This window comes from Argiope bruennichi, chromosome X1 (genome assembly GCF_947563725.1).
Source record: "Argiope bruennichi chromosome X1, qqArgBrue1.1, whole genome shotgun sequence".
Lineage (NCBI taxonomy): Eukaryota > Metazoa > Arthropoda > Arachnida > Araneae > Araneidae > Argiope > Argiope bruennichi.
Genome location: NC_079162.1, coordinates 136,499,937 through 136,517,589, shown reverse-complemented (window position 1 = coordinate 136,517,589; position 17,653 = coordinate 136,499,937). Strand labels below are relative to the sequence as shown.

General features: G+C 27.7%; 1 protein-coding gene across 3 annotated transcripts in view; it reads left to right on the top strand.

Annotated features, from left to right (window-relative positions):
• The first annotated feature begins 455 nt into the window (after positions 1-455).
• Positions 456-17,653, top strand: part of LOC129959090 (protein dopey-1-like) — a 213,554-nt gene continuing 196,356 nt past the window's right edge. For 2 of the 3 annotated variants that reach the window (XM_056071899.1, XM_056071897.1), the window contains exons 1-5: positions 462-627; positions 9,083-9,244; positions 10,700-11,052; positions 12,205-12,394; positions 15,900-16,075. In XM_056071899.1, the coding sequence (XP_055927874.1) occupies positions 9,098-9,244; positions 10,700-11,052; positions 12,205-12,394; positions 15,900-16,075 (866 nt within the window). In that variant the 5' untranslated portion in view covers positions 462-627; positions 9,083-9,097. Of the gene's footprint in view, positions 628-9,082; positions 9,245-10,699; positions 11,053-12,204; positions 12,395-15,899; positions 16,076-17,653 lie in introns of all 3 variants that reach the window. The other variant, XM_056071898.1, reaches the window with a different exon arrangement.

Genomic DNA, 17,653 nt, shown 5'->3' with positions numbered 1-17,653 from the left:
TGTTATTCAAAAAATCGTGGATTATGCATCTGTAGTAAGATCGTATCAAAGATTTGAATCACACCCCTCTTTGAAAAATATTGATCACTTGTATTTGTGACTTTTTGATATTGGTTACGTAATAACCGCTCGTAAAATATTCGTCATCCCTATTTCAAATTTGATGTTGTGGAAAACAAAAATGAATTAACATTGAAAAAATTATTTTGTAGTTTTCTAAGACTTGTTGACTTTCGATCAACTGTGAGCTGACAAATATATTATATGATGATCTTGAACGAAATAATCATTATTCTTCGATTATTTTATAGTGCAACAGACAAAATTTACTTCATCTTTCGTAATTGAAGAAAAATTAGTGGCGTCATGAAAGGCCTAACAGATAGTATTAGTATTATGAAACCTGTAATCCATTCTTAACTGTGCCGATTTCTTGCTTGTTGTCATCATGTGATGTAAACCAAAACGACAAACAGACTAGAGCAGATTGGAGTTCTTGTCCCAGGTGTTAGTCTTTTTAAAATGCTTTAACTAAATTTTATAACAATGCTAAAGATTTTTAAATTTTAAGTAAGCAGTTCAATATTCATTTCTCATATTTTATAAAATGAGTATTTCTTTCTCTATGTAAGTATCTCAGAATATGATTATTTTAATTTACAACCATGTAAGAACTTAATTTTATAAAATAATTTATTACCTTAATGAATCATGTAACTTCATTCAAGAGAGAAATTTAATTTTTGATATAAGCTTCTGTTTCCAATTTCAATCTTAGTAATATTCTTACAGTACTCTCAATCTTAGTATTTCGTTTTATAATTTTTATTGCTTGTTCCTTCATAGTTCATTTGCGATTTTATTACGTTGTTTATAAAATCTTTTTCAAAGTTCTTGAATCTTTTTTTTCTTCCTTCTGTACAGTTGTTCCTTTTTTCCCGTCATTTCGCTTACATTATATCTGCATTAGAAATTTAAAATTTATTTCAAAATTATATCTTCTTAACAAGTATTATGTGTGATATATTCAATTATGAGATTTGTTATTAATTTATATATGATCATTCATAGTAGAAATACCTTTTCAAAATATCATTTTGTATATATTTTTTTATAAATACCTGTAAAAACATTGTTCCCAGAAGGAAATAATTGAGTGTTATTGAAGTGTGCTTGTGAAAGGCAACCAAAAAAAGATGCAAATACAAATATCCATTCAAAAAATTTCTTTTTTGCTTTTATGTTCCATTCTGCATTACATCAATACATATAAGTATTTCTCTGAAACATAAGCAATACATTGAATGCATTTCTCTGAAACATAAACAATACATTGAATGCATTTCTCTGTGATATTTAACCATATATATAGTGATAATAGTTTAAAAGGTGCTTTTCATTGTGCTTCTTTATGTAAATGACTATGTTTAATTTTCAGTTTTCCTAGTATTTCAGATCTATTTTTTAAATTTAATAAACAAATTATTTTTTGTTCATGTTCATATATATTGAATAAAATATGAATTTTTATTAAAATAGAAACACATTTTAGTATATTCTATTCTATGTCAATGTTATTGATTAGTGATATAGTATTTTTTTTTTCTCCTGTCATTAGATGCATTTCATTTCTAAATATGTTTCAACTTTAAAAAAAAAAAAAATGCCATAGTACTGCAAATACTATATTTAAGGCAATTTAAATCTGTATTATTGTTTTAAAGAATGATTTTTGGAAAGGTTTTCTGTTCGTATATTCAAAATATTGAAGTGATACGAGTGTAATTGCTTCAGTTATTTAGTGTTTTAAAAAGAATTCATGTACTATAGAATAATCAAAATTGTGCATATTTACAAAAAGCATGATGGTGAAAGGTGCTCTTCATTTGAACCATAATTAATATTTTTATTAATTTTTAATGTGTATTTCTTAATAAAGATGTTAATTTTGGTATGTATTTAAATTTAAAGAAAATTTGTATTTAAAAGAAAAGACAAGATTCTACGATTTTTATTTACTAATTGAATATTATAATAACTAAAATTATAAAAATTGAGACATGCATTTATGTGTTGTTCAAAATACTTTTTATAAAGTTAAGACGCTTAATTTTTTACAATTGTAAGTATTCTATTGCCACATCACTTAAATGAAAATTGACAGTTAGGGAATTTTCTCTCAAGGAATCATAACAAATAGACAGCTAAATATTGAAAGCAAGTGTATTTAAAAAAAAAAAAATGAAATGAATTAATTTTTTAAAAAAGCATTCAACAATTCTAGGATATAAAAACCAAACAATGTAAGAATCAAAATAATAAACTACAATGCAGGAACTAAACTTTTTACTTTGATAAACATTTTTCATGTTCTGTTTTTTGTTTTAATTGTTTAATGAAAGTAATGTATTTCTTAATAAATATTTTGATCAGCTCTACTATTTTATTATAAAAATAGATCAGTTAATACATAGTAATTACAGAACATATCTTCTCCTTGCTTTTATAGATATCTTTCAATAATCAAGAGGAGAAAAAATGTTCGTGTTAATTCTAATTATATTGGATTTTTATTATGTAACTCCATGGAATATTGTGCCTTTTAAAGGTTCTTTCGTAATTATCTGTTGATCTTTTATTATATTTCTTTGTTGCTCACATTGTAATAAAGTAAATTCATCCTATTTCTGGGTATATTTTGTATACTATGATTAATTAAGTTTACTTGGGTATTTTCTTTATTCATTAGAAAGTCATGGTAGTTGAATGTCTGTGTATTAGATTTTGAAGAACATGCAAAAACAGATTATTATTATTTTCTGAAATTTCTACAGAGGAAGGATTATTGTTACAATAATAGGTAATTTTCATTAAACTCAATTGAATTAACCCAGGATATAAGCTCATAAACTGCTTGTATTGTAACATATTTATATTAATCTTTTAATGAAAACACAGATTCAAAGCAAGATTTAAGAATGGTAGAACTTTTTCAATACTGATTTTCAGTAATAAAATAATAAAGCTTTAGAACCAAATAAATTAGAGATTTTAAATTTGCTTTCTCATTTTTTAAAATAATATTTTGTTCTTTGAGCTGTGACCATGATTTATAGTTGAAATTAATATTTTTCAAAATTGTTTTAGGAATAGATTCCAGTTAATCCAAAGATATTTTTTAATTATTGAAATTTCTGTTTCATATTTATTGCTTCAAATCATTATTTTATGTTATTATAAGAACAACGGTGCAATTAATAAAGCATATAAAAATTCTGCCTCAGGCTCCATGAATATATTTTAATAATTGTGGAAAGGTCTACATGTCTGTTATCAATATATGTATGAGCTCAATAATCAAAAACTGAATAAGCTACTTGGATGATATTTGGCACATGGCCTTTACCCTAAAATTGAAGATTCTTGTCCTATTTTTGGACCACTACACCAAGAAAAAGTTAGTTTTGATTTGTCTATTCAGTGGCATAACGATCCAGGGGTGGGGTGGAGTATAGATGCCCCAAAACAATCAATACTTGATGCCTCTTTTTAAAGAAAAGTTTCATAAGAGGGTGAACAATAATGTCATGATCTAGATGTCGCTTACCCTCACTATACCATTGTAATCATATGCATGTAAGCATGATAATAAAAGGGGAAAAAAAAAATCAAATTAGGTAGGCAAAGTTTTGTCTTAGTTATTTTTTAAAACCAATTTTGATAGTAGTCTTTCTCTGTGTATATCCATAAGTATATGAATGCAATCATGCTTAAAATTCCTTGAGTACATATACTTATATATATAGAGAGAGAGACTAATTAGTAATAAAAACCAAGTTTCAGGGCCCAAGGGTCACCCTCAGGCAGGGATTCATTGCCTGAGGGCGACCCTTGAGAAAGTCTTCAGGCCAGATTCTTATTTTATTTGGTTTAATTTTGATTCAATTTTTTCCCTTTTAACTTGGTTTTTATTACTAATTAGTCTGGATTCATCTATGTTTTAGTAGTAGCTGTATTTGCGCTCTCTAAATACAATGGTGCTTTTTTCTACTTTTTTAGTTTTTAATATTTTAGTTTGATTCCGAAATTTTTTTTAAAATTTCATAAGGGTTATTTTTTGGATTACTTGTGTGTATATATATATATATATGTAAGCATTATTTTATGTGAAGCAGAATGCAGTTGAAGACAGTGAAGATACTTTTGATTTCGTAGCGTCGTTTTATTTCATTTTGAAGAAGCAGGCATATGTACAAGCGATGAGCACACAGAACGACACAGAAAAGGAATGATGAGGAAAATGCTCTTGGACATTTTATCTCTGGTCTTATATAACCTCAGATTTTGATAGGGAAAATATTTCTTTACAGTGCTAATATATTATTAAGATTTCGATAGGGATTTTCGTTACATGCATCAATGAGGTAAGGGAAACATGGGGATCTTTTAAAAAAGAATGTGTCTCGTCAGCAGTATTTTGTCTCTTCACACGGAGTGTGGGAAAGTTAGGCCTTTAGCTGATTCAGCAATTTACAAAACTACTCTTGAATTAATTAAGTAGAGAAAGTGGAATTGGATCACAAAATAAGAGAATATTTTAGAATGAAGTTATTATGGGTTAAATTAAGATAAAATCTTGGGAGTTAATTAAATAGAAATTAAGCGTTTAAAATATCATTATATATATACTCCACTATTATCTTTTGCTACAGAAATTTACAATTTTTATGCATTTTCAAGTATGCTTTTTTCCCCATCTCTTCTTCAAGAAATTGATTAGTTGCTTTGGATTAATGTTGTTTCTACTCCACAACCCTGTTTATATAAGTATTATGCATTTAAATACTTCACCCTTCTTTATATATATAATATATATGTTTTATTTAGGATTTGTAATTTGATTTTACATGTCATATTATTCGAAAAAATATATTGAAGCAGTGTGAAATTTTCTCATGTGCATATTTGTATGTAGTTATGTATTCATCATTCCCTTGATTCTGTACTTAATGATTTATAGGATTGGAACTGATAGTCACTTTTGCCTATCTACAGCATGACAATCAATTTAAAGTTAGAGACAACGTGAAATGTTAATTTAGTAATAATTTTGCTTGAAATTTTTAGAACTCATATGCTATACTCCCTTGATTGGTTTAAAAGCAATTCCAACCTTCTAAATTTTATTTTGTATAATTTTCAAATACTTCTCCCATTTTCTATTCATAGAAGTAGAAGGATAAAAATAGTTGCTTTATATCTTTCCTTTCGACTCGCATCCTTCTCAAACTAATCAGGAGCAATCTATGCATTAGGAACAGGGATGTGACATGTCATAGTAATAGTATGTGAACATATTAGCAGAGAAATGCAATAACTTAGATAATGAAATTTGATCTTAATACCAGAAAAGTAGATATTTGTCTGTGTAGGAAAAGGCAATATAAATTTTTGACACATTAGGAATAGCTTTCTTATTTGATAGTTAGAGTTGAGAAAGTCAAGGGAAAGTATTCTTGCTTTTAGCTACAGCTAAATAAGTTGAAGCATTGTGCTTAATTCGTTTTAAAATTTCTAATGTATCTTTTCTTTTTAAATCTATTTTTTTTAATTTAAAAAAAATCATTGAAATAATTCTCGTTTAAGTAATGGATTTTGGTAAGTATTTTCAAGTGCCAAAGCATTTCAAATTTCTTTTTGTTCCCTTTCATTGGAATATTTTTACTTTAACATTTTAATTAGTTCTGAAATATGTTTCTTTCTGAAAAATATTCTATTAAAATTAGAATAATTTCCAAGTCTTTAACTATTTCTGTAAAGACAGTTTTTCCTCCTTTAAAAATCAGCTTAATTACCACCTCTTTATATGTTTTAGAGACATGTGAAATAATATTCATAAATTTAAAATTTTGGAATAATTTATTAGCTTTTATTTTATTTTGTTTATAAATTATAATAAAGTTGGGGAATTTGTTTTAGAGCTGATAGAAAAGATGAAACTTATATTTATTTTATGTCAATTTATAGTTAAAAAGTGTATCTAATGGTCATGTTCTGGGTCTTTAATGAATCACAGCTAAATAACATTAAAAGCTTTCATCTTTTAAAAATGTAGTATCATTTGTAATTACATTTACAGCTCAATTGTTCTTACTTTTTAAAGTTGAATGCTTTTTTTTGTTGTTGTTTTGTTGTAAAAAGACTGTTTTCCACTTAAAAAGATAGATTTTCATCTATGCTTCCTCCATTAACACTAATTTTAGAATTGTGAAAATATTGTTACCTTACACTGTTATCATATCTAACTTGCAATACCATCTTGAATTGAAATATTTCATTAAAATTTTCTAAATAAACATGCTTAGCTAAATATCTTTGTTTCCGATTAATTACTACTTCATTAGCCAGTATCTTCACATATATGAACAGTGTATGAGAGGAAAAAAACTATTTTTCATTTAGAAGAGGCTTCAAAAATTATTTTGTTGTTATTCCAGAATTAATCTTATCATTCTTGTACATAAAATTGTGTGTTATGAATTGCTATCCAAATGTGTCCTAATTCTATTTTCAGTAAATTTTATTTATATATTTTAGTTTGTTTTTAGTTTTATGAATTATTAAATATTAATTTTTGATTAGTAATTTAACAGGTGCTTCAAACTGCTGATTTTAAGAATAATCTTGTATCATCTTTATAAAGTAAAACTAGTTTAGAAAGAGTTCATTATTATTATTTTCCAAGCATAAAATGTTGCATGGAAGTTTGGAGAAGGGTATGCTGACTTAGGCATTGATCATCAGTTCAAGACTTGACTGAACTGGATTTTCTTAAAGTAACTGTCATGTTACTCCAGAAAGCTTTCATAAAATCTATGTGTATGGAAAATTAAAAGATCGTCCAGAAATATTTTACTATGTTTCCATCCTATCCCCAAGAATCTCCGCCCATCCTCGTTTTTAATACCAAGTTAAAAAATTTCATTGATATGTCAAGACAAAAACTTCAAAAAATGTCAAAAATATACATACTGTTGTACATTCTCTTTAAACTGCAGTTCATGGGACAATTTCTGCAAAAAGATATACTGTAAAATTTTATTTCAAAGTTTAATATACTGCTTTATTTTTAACTGTACAATGTAGCATTATAAGTGTAATATTTAACAACATAAATAATAGTTTTAATAGATTAATTTGCTTATAATGTGAAATATTACTAAATTTTGAATAAATTTTCGACTTTCAAATAGTTTAGCTAAGTATAATGGTGAATACAGAATTCTTTATTACAATAAATCTTTTTAAAAAATCTCTTGAACAAATTTCTTCTTTTTCTAAATTTTTATTACTGCTCATTAAAATGCAATTATCATTAAATATATTGAAATATTATGGATTACTTTGTTACAATTATATTACTTTTAATGCAATTCCTTTTAAAATCACAATAAGTGACCGTTATTGCAATTTTAAAAAAATCCTTAACGATGTTTATATTTCGATTTTATTAAAAAAAAAATCTGCTAAGTTTGTCATTTGTGCAATTTTATTCATCTTAAATCATTAAGTTTAACAATATGGTAAATCATATGGTAGAGCTGTCTTATAATCAGTGGGAGTGTACTTTTCTCAACTTTTTCATATACTTACTACATATTACAGGGCTAGGTGAGACAGATGGAAAACCATCAAAAGTGACAAAATTGTTTACAGTAGGAGTTCCTCCTAACTTTCAAATGCAGTAGCCTATCATTTTGTGTTCTGTAGTATACAGAATATTTATCTATACAGAATATCTTGTAGTATATAATATCTTTCTTAATCACTTATTTCATTATAAATATCATTTTTAGCGACAGATTCATATTTGTGTTACTTCATTGAAGAATCCTTCAAAATTAAAAATATCAGCTGTGGGTTGAACTTTTAAAAAATTTGTCTGACTGAACAAACATAAAAAAATTGTTGAATAATTTGACTTTCATATTGTATATAAGAAAATAATTAAGTTTTCTAATTCAATTTAAATTCAATAGATTTTTGTATATTTAAGTCCTTTCTTATATTCACTTATTTTGAAACATTCTGTGAGATTTCTGAAAAAAGCAGGGGAAAATGGATTGAAAAAGTAATATTTTTGATTTTAGACCAATATAAATCAAACTTTCCCAAAATTATTCACGTTTCTCTCTCTTTTATTATGTTCAATAATTTAGAAAAATGATTTTTTATTTCTTAAATAGTTTGACTTCCTTTTATGGTCATTATTATTCTTTGCAAAAAAGACATTAAGTTGGCTACAATTGTGATAGAAAGCTTATTGATATAATTTTCCATATATACAGTTACAAAGTATGTAATATGCATGCATTTTGACATTGTTACTGAGTGCTTAAGAACAGAGGCAACATTAAAAAAATGTCTTCAGAGTATTTGCTCATAGTGCAGTTTCTTCTTACAATAGCAATCCAGTATAGCAAGACATGTAAATAAATTACTCAAGTCGAGTTGCAATCAGCAATGTCTGATGATGGAAATTGACTTAAAAAGCCATATAATGCCCATGTTAATTTAAATCTGCTGGACTGTTTTACAGTAAAATTTGCTTTTTTAAATTAAGACCATGTTATTGGTAGATTCTTATGTCTACAATAATCATCAGATGATTCATTTTCTTATTAGTCTTTGGTTACATTAAAAAATGTTTGTGTATGCATGCTTTAGTTCTAACAACACAAGCAAATAGATTTTGGGATACCTGAGATTTGAGTATAAACTGAACTGAGGAAGTTAAATTTATTTTGATTGAATCAATGCAATTATATATATTGTTTTATCAAATTGTGATAAAAAATGTAATTTCGGTAGGTGAGAAATAGGTGCATTATTCAATTATTTATAAATCTCCTTGAAGCTTTATACTATTAGTGTATAATTTTTTCTTCTCCATTTATATTGATCACTTTATACAATTTACTGATATTGCTTTTTTTTTTTTTGGCTCTTAGTATAACTACTACCAATCTTGTATTTTGATTACATTTTGGAAGAAATTAACGAGGAAATAATTTTTTTATAGGTTTAGTTCCTAAAAATGGCTGGCCTTGCGTTGGATGAATATGAATTGCTTGGAGATGCTCGATATCGTTCTTACATATCAAGCATTGACAAAGCTTTAAAAAATTTTGAATATACAAGTGAGTGGGCTGACCTTATCTCAGCTCTAGGGAAACTAAACAAGGTAAAATGAAATTGTTTTTTGGCAATTACAGTTTGTGTTCGTATTTATATGGTTATGTTAGATATTCATCATTAAAAATATAAACAATTTCAAATTTGATTATGTATCAATAAACTAACAAATCTTTTACCTCATCATTGAAAAACTAAAGAATATAATCTGTTTTTTTTTTTTTTTAAATCTTAAATGAAAGTTAATATTTGAATGTTAGGAAAATGAATGGGAAAATAAAATGGAATCATCCTAAAAATTAAAAAAAAGTGTTAGAACTTTTCTTCCCATATTTATTTAAAGAGTGAAAATTATTCAAATTTATTGAAAACAAAAATGTAGCATATTTATGGAAGCATTTCTGATTTAAAAATGGTTTATAAACTTTTGGTAGAAAGTAAATGTGAATATTCTTTTATGCCATTTGCAAAATTCCACCATGTTCATAGGTATGCATTATATCTGTTGAGGTTAAGTAGCCTCCTGCTAGTGTGATGAAGATGCATATTTTCTACACCTTGTTATATAAATACAGCTGATAATTTTGAAGTTATCTCAAAATGACTTTTGTGGCTTCAAAGCTTATTTTAATCTAGCAAACAGAAATTATTTGAATCAATTTTAATAATCCATATTGTTTTGTAATATTTAAGTAGGCCTTCCTTTGCAAATTTTTATTTTTTATTCCAAACAAGTATAATTTATCACTAAAATTGAAATGAAATTTGGAAATTATGATTTTCTATCAAACAAGCTGAATTAGCTATCCAAGATTAAAGAGCATTCAGGGTAAAGAATCTCTCTGTGTGAAAAAGATAGAAAATATTTCTTGAGAAAAGTGACTTGTTCAGAAATCCCATACTGAATTTTTTTATTTGAAAGGATTTGTATTTTCTAATAAATATTTTATTCTTGATATATTAGAATATGATTCCTATTACCTTTAGTCTTTCAATTCATTTGAAAAATATAAGTATTTGATGTTCTAAAAATGATGACTACCTACTAGATCATCTTGTGTGTCTACTGTTTAATAATAAGTTCATATACTTTGTATGATAAATTATTAAAAGCAGTGTTTGAACCAATTTATAATAGTACTTTATGTTCTTGCATTTATAGTTTTACAGCTTTTACCTGCATTTATATTATGTTACTTTTTACTGCCATTAAATTCTGAACCATTGAAAAATCATTATTAGATGTAATTACAAATTCCATTCCCTTGAATCATTTCAGAAGGAAAGCATATTTAATTGAACTAAATGCTTATGTGTTTTACTGCTGAATTAAAATGTGAATGTCATTTCTGATAAATTCTTCTTTGTCAATTTCTGATAAATCTTCAGGCTAAATTGATCCCATTATTATAAATGTGCATTGATATAATAGTAATACTATTAATTCAGTATTTTTTGTAATGACAATTTAACCTATTCTTAATATAATGCTTTCCTTTTTCAGGTTCTTCTTAGCAATGTTAAATATTCTATAATTCCAAGACGAATTACCATAAGTAAAAGACTTGCACAATGCATGCATCCAGCTTTGCCTAGTGGTGTGCATTTAAAAGCTCTAGAAACTTATGATATTATATTCAAATGCATTGGACCTCAACGATTAAGTCAAGAGCTATTTATTTATAGTGCAGGTCTTTTCCCTTTGCTTGGAAATGCTGCTATGAATGTGAGACCTTCCCTTCTTACCATCTATGAAACCCATTTTGTACCTTTAGGTATTAAACTCAGGCCTGGATTAAATGGATTTTTAATTGGAGTTTTGCCTGGTTTAGAAGAAGGTTCTGAGTATTATGAAAGGTTTGTGATATTTATTCCAGTTTTTATCATGCATATTTTTTACCTTTTTCTTCTATGCATTTGAATAATGTTGGAGTCTCAAAAAATTTTAGATACATATTCACACAAATTCAATGTTTCTTCTATTTGTGTAGACAACTGTACATTGCAAATAAAAATTTATATTACATTTAAAAAAAATTTATTTGATTATATTAAAATCTTCCTGATATATAAATAATATGTATACTATAGGTTTTATATGCATGCTGCAAGATTTAAAATTTGCTTTTCTAATATGCATGAAAACTTTAAAGTTCAGATTTCCTTCTTCTGGAGTATTGCTAATATAACATTGACATAGTATTTATAATCTTTTTCCAAAAAATAAAAAAATAAGAGGAGCAATTGTTTTTATCTGGATAAGCAGTATTTGTCATGCAACTTTGTCTCATAATTTGCTCATACTAATATAGGAAGCAGATTTTACTTTTTCATATTTATCTTTAAAAACATGAGGGCAAGAAGGCTGAAATAATTTATGTATGGCTATTATTATTTTCCTCCTGAGAATACTCAAAAATTTACTCTACACCTAGTAGATTGCATAGCCAACACTTATGGTGGAAGGATTGTTGCCCTATTTATTATGGATTGAACTTTCTATAGAAATAGATTCACACGAAGACTAGTGGGATTAATCCACCACATCTAATCCCGTGTTGAGATGTCATGTTGGAAAAGTCATATAGGTCAATTAGTGCTGAAATAATAAGAATGCCGGACTTCTGCTGTCTCCCTCTCCGGTCCTACTGAAAAATTAATATGGCCACATAAAATTTTTTTTCCCTGTTTAGATTTTACGGCAAATATTGCTTATCATTCCCATCAGTTTTCTTTGAAGTATTTGCAAATATCTTGCATAATAGTTTTGTATTAAACTTTTCATCCTTTTTCATGTATATGAAATATGAATTTTTTTTTATTGCTGTAGTATCTTTTATTATAATATCCATTGTTAATGCATACATATTTACATTTATTATATCAAACAATTTTTTTAACAGTGTCTGAATAAAAATCTCAAAAAATTTATTGTCTCTGTTTCTGAACAAATAAAAATTCGTTTTAACAAAATAATTATGACTGATGAATTGTGCTAATGTTTTCTAGGACTGATCACCTTTTGCAAGCAGTTTGTGCAAACGTTGAAAAAAGCTTTTTTTATGGATGCATGTGGAAGTGTATTCTTTCAAATCCAACAATTAGACTACCTGCTGTAAGTTTTATCATTTCACATTACAACAGAAGGCTTTGTTTGGAAGATCAGCTGTATATTGTTGGAACAGATATTGATACCATGGTGAGTTGCGTTTTTTGAAAAATAATTTAGAAATTTAGGATACATATACTTTTAAATATTAGTTTGTGTATTAAACTGATTACCATTTTATTTTGGTAAAATTCAATGTTTTTATCAAGACTTTTCTTGTTGTTCTTGTATTTTAATTTATGTAGATACTTGACATCATTTATTTAAAAAGCGCTTGCTATTAAGTTGTGAAAATTTTTAGGAGTTAATGGCTTAGTCGGAAAAAATAAAAAGGAAAGGAAAAAATGGAAGAGCCTCTGTGTATCATCTAATATTTAAAATTATTTTATTATCGCTTTGATTATGGTATGTTACGCAAAAAAAAAAAAAGCTTAGTTTTTTTATAATTTTTCATCTTATTTTAAAGCATCCTGATGTTAGTAAATGAATACTTATCACAGAATCTATATTATAACATGCCGAAAGTATGAATGATGTATTCTATCAAAAACCACTGACGTTGGGATATTTAATTAGTGGCGAGTTACTCATCCTGTGGCCTTTATAAAGGTCTGATGTACGGAAACGGATTCAGTAAGTCTGTAAGAGTGTTCTAGAGGTTCCTACAAAACATCTGACAGAATTTTCTAGATCATACTAAAAACTTTTTATGGAAATTAAATTTAGGTTTCCTGGTCACCATTTCAGCCAAGAAAGTTCACTGGAATTTCGTTTCAAACCAGGCAACAGCCAACTGAAACTTCTGACGCTAGTAGTTGTCTACAGGTAGACTCATACGTACATAAAATGGCCCCAGAGTAAATAATAAAACAGCACCCCCTCCCGTTTTACACGAATTAATTTAAATTGCAATCAGCATATCCTTTAAAACTTTTCAGAATTTGCCATGAAACATCAATGCTATATAAAAAATTTTGAACTCATATAATCTATACGCTTTTGTTGCCCAGCTATTTTAGCTGTATAATTAATTGTATTAATTTCAGTTTTCTAATATCGTCCATTTTGGTGCATTAAAATCATTAACTGCAACAATCAGTCAAGAAATACATTAAAAATATTGGAAGAAACAGAGTTCATAAAAAATGTAGCATTATCCAAACTAAATTTTGATGATAAGGAATAAAAATTTGGCATGTTGTGCAGCTAGCAAACTTAGCTGCAATATATTCAATAGGCAAATTTAGGTAGCAAAACATTCAGTAGCTAGATTAAGGCCTTTATACTTATCTATTGAAGAAGGATTTGGCAGAATGACTTTTCAAATATTTAGAATTATTTATTTAACATTATATGTCATTTTGGCCAAATGTGAATTTAATTCCAAAAATTGTACTTCCCTTAATTAATTATAAACTATATATTTCAATAATTTATAACAAATTAATTGCTACAGAGGCTTTTAGTTTGAAATTAAGCCTGAAAGAATCTTATGAAATGCTCAGCTAAATATATCTAGAATATTTAAAAAAATATGAAATCATAGCAATCGTTTAAATCATTTCACCTACTTCATTAAAGACATCTTCTAAATATTCTTTTGAAATATACTTATTATATGGTCATCACAAGAAGAAAGGAAAAAGAAAATATTAGCATTCATAAGTTGCTGAATGTTTAGAATGGTTAAATTCTAGATTTAAGAAGAAAAAAAAAAAGTGTATCTTATAAACATAACGATTTTTTAGCCACTAAAATCACACATGGCAATAATACTTGTATTAATAAGTGATTAGAAACTGTATATTTTATACATTTATACCGCATAAATGAATTGCATATGTTTTAAAATAAAAAGAATTATGATTTTCTTAGAAAATGCAGAACACTTGATACCCTGTAAAGTTAAGCAATATATTATCTTTACTTATCTAAGTATATCTAACTATTGTCGAATATACTCGCTGCTCCACTGAAATGCAAGTCATTGAAAAGTCGAGCGTTTTTTTCCTCCCATAAATGGGGGTTTGAATATCAGATATTTGTAAATGTGGAATTATTTTTTTTTATTTTGTTTCGGGAAACCTAGCTTGAATTGTCTTCAGGTTATAAAAGGAATTGTAACTAATATGTTCTTTCACATTTAATTGGAAATTAAATGGAATTTTAATTTTTGGGAATCTGAGGAATAAGAGATTAAAAACAAACTTTACTTTTCTCTTAAATGCAACTAATTAATTCTTCAGTTTTGAGCCCTTTGGTTCTGATGCAGAGAGCTCTAGTCTTGTCATCCTGCCCTATCTTATAAATAGTTATGCAATTACCAGAAGATGTGCTCCATTTCTATCTGGTTAACAGAAAATTTGGAAAGGATACAAATGTTCACCCAGCAGATATTGTTACTTAGATAAAGTGAAGAAACTTTATACATGTTCTAAAAATAAATATAATTAAAAAAATTTCCTAGAGAAATCATCTTTGGCCGTCACTGATCCCTCTTATTACTTTTCACGGTTTCAGCCTGGCACATTCAGTCTATGGATTTATGTAGCTGGCATCATATTCTTAACATGCTATCCTTTCGTTTATGCTTCGTTCCAGGTATTGAGAGTTTCATCACTGTATTATCTGGCTCCAGTAAATTTTCAGTACAGCAGCATGCAGTAAGAATTGGTTGTCTCAAGGATTTCCATATAGTGAACATTGCAAGTTTTTCAATATGTGTCAGACTGAACCTCTTAATCATTTTAGTGATCATTTGAGTTAAGATTTAGTGTCACGTGTACACATAATATAGTTGAATTTACCAGTTTCAAGTAGTGTTATTTGTCGTTTGCAGTTTTCTTGATAGCTTCTTCTTTTGCCACTATCTGTATACACTTGACATATTCTTGATAATGTAAAATGACATAACCTCAAACTTTTTTTAAAAAAATTAATGACTTATTGTCAAGTTAAAAAATTTATCCACCATATATTTCAATTTTCATGTAATCTGCAAAAGTTGTTTCTCCTTCCATTGATTTTAATTTGATTAGCATTCATAAATGTTTTAAAAATGAAGCAAAATAATGAATTATTTAAAAGAATTATATTATGAGATTTCTTCTATTTATTGGGAAACTACTTGTATTCAAACAGTTATTGAATGCAACTCAGCGGATTGCTTCTTATTAAAGTTCGAAACTGAAATATTCATATCGGAGTTACAAGAAGTTAGAAATTCTGTTATTAATAAAGAGAAAGGGAAAATTGTAGGATATGATGTAATTTGACAATTTTATGTATTCAGGAACCCACCCGAAAATACATATTTAGGAGTATAGATGTTTTTATGAAATATTGTAAGAAAATCCCAACGTTTCGCTTTTCTAAAAAATTTTATATTATAAGTAGTTTATGTAGAGCTGGTTGCAATTGTTTAATTTTGTATTTGTTCATAGGTTCGTAGTATACTTGAAAATCATAACATGGTGGTGAACTTCCCATGTTTTAAATGCACCCAGTCGTAAAAGTTAAACAAAAGTAACATTTAATATTATTTCTTTAATAAAAGAATTCAAATATTGTTTTTTTTTTTTTTTTTAATTCTAAGGTTCAAGGATTGTGTGCGTCTCTTCAAGATAACAGCGTCTTAGTACAAAGGTGTGCTTTGGATCTATTGCTCTTAGGATTTCCAATCCACAGTAATCAGTTGCTCTCCTCTGACATGGTACAGGTTGTTACTTCTGCTTTAAGTGTAGTCCTACGAAGAGATATGTCTCTAAATAGGTATACTTCACTTTTTAAATTAAATTGCATATTTGTATTAATGCTTATTTGTAATGGCCCTTACCTACCAGCCGTAGTTATGCCTGGAATGTAAGGGACCTTCAGTTTTAGAACCCATTTAAACATCCGCTAAATGGCGTTAATGTCTGCCCAAATTTAATTCTGATTCTTGGAGCATTTGGCATTCCTAATACTTATTCAGGTACTTGGATTCTGAGAATTTCCATATATATTATTTTTCATTGTGCAAATGATGTCTGATGGTTTTATGAAAATAATGATATTTTAAAAAGCTGTTATCTGACAGGCTTATTTATACATGGCAAAGAGTTCAACATGTTGCATTGTGAATTTTTTTTTAAAAAAAATGAGCGAATATATTTATTTTTAAAAAAATTGTGTAAATCCAAAAGTATCTGTATATTTCTAGCATACAGTACTGTGCAAATTAATTGGGTGAAACTTCATTTTTTTTATAAAATTCTTCCGGTTTCAAACCGGTTTTCAACTGCATTTTCTTACAAAAAAGGGTTGACCTTGACTAGTCTAAATTGGTTTGACCACATAATCATCACATGTAGAGCATTTTACCATGAATTGTGTTTCAGTTGCTTTTAGAAATGTTGGGATCTTATTCTAACTTGTATTAAAAAAATGGATATCACTCCCAGGAAAAGGACTAGAAATGTTACCCTTGGGCAGCATATTTCTATGACTATTAGAAATATTGTTTTAGTAGTTGAAATTAAGTTTGGAACAGTTTCTCCAAAGCGAAAGAGTAAATGTGGACGCAAACGTAAGACAATACCTCGGGCAGACAAATTTCTGATACGAAATAGTAAAATGCATTCTCACAAAAGAAGTACAGATCTTCAGAGAGAATTATTAGCTACTGGTGTGAGCATTGATTCATTGACAGTGCGATGAAGGCTTATTGAAGCAGGGAGAAGGGCAAGAACAGCAGTCAAAAAGTACTTGTTAACACTTGCAGTGAAGAGAAAACGTTTGTATTGGGACACGAAATATCAATCCTGGGTTACACAAGACTGGAATAAGGTTCCATTCAGCGACGTAGCGCATTTTTTTGAGTAAGGAATTCGAACAACATTTGTCAGACGAAGTGCTGGAGAACCCATCTGGAAACAACATCTTAATGAAACAGTTAAGCACCCTCAGAAGCAAAGTTTTGGGGTTATTTTACTTTTTGAGGACCTGACAGCTTATTACTAGTTGAAGGAATGGTGAACTCTAAAAAAATACATATCAATGCTTCAAGAAAAAATTGTGCTTCTGATGTAAATATTCCCTGATTGTGTCGGTGTCTTTCGACAAGATACTGTACAGCTCCATACTGTAATTCCGAGCTGGTAAATAATTATTTTCAAGAAAAGAAATTAATGGTTTGCCTAATAATTCTGCAGGTGTAAATTTTATCAAAAATTTGTGGAGCATTGTTAAGAGACGTGTGAGTAAATTGGACTGCTCAACTAAGAGAAAATATGATTGACAAAGTCACCAAAGTCCACCATCAAAAATTTGTTATAAATTAATAGAATCCATGCCAAAACGTGTACATGA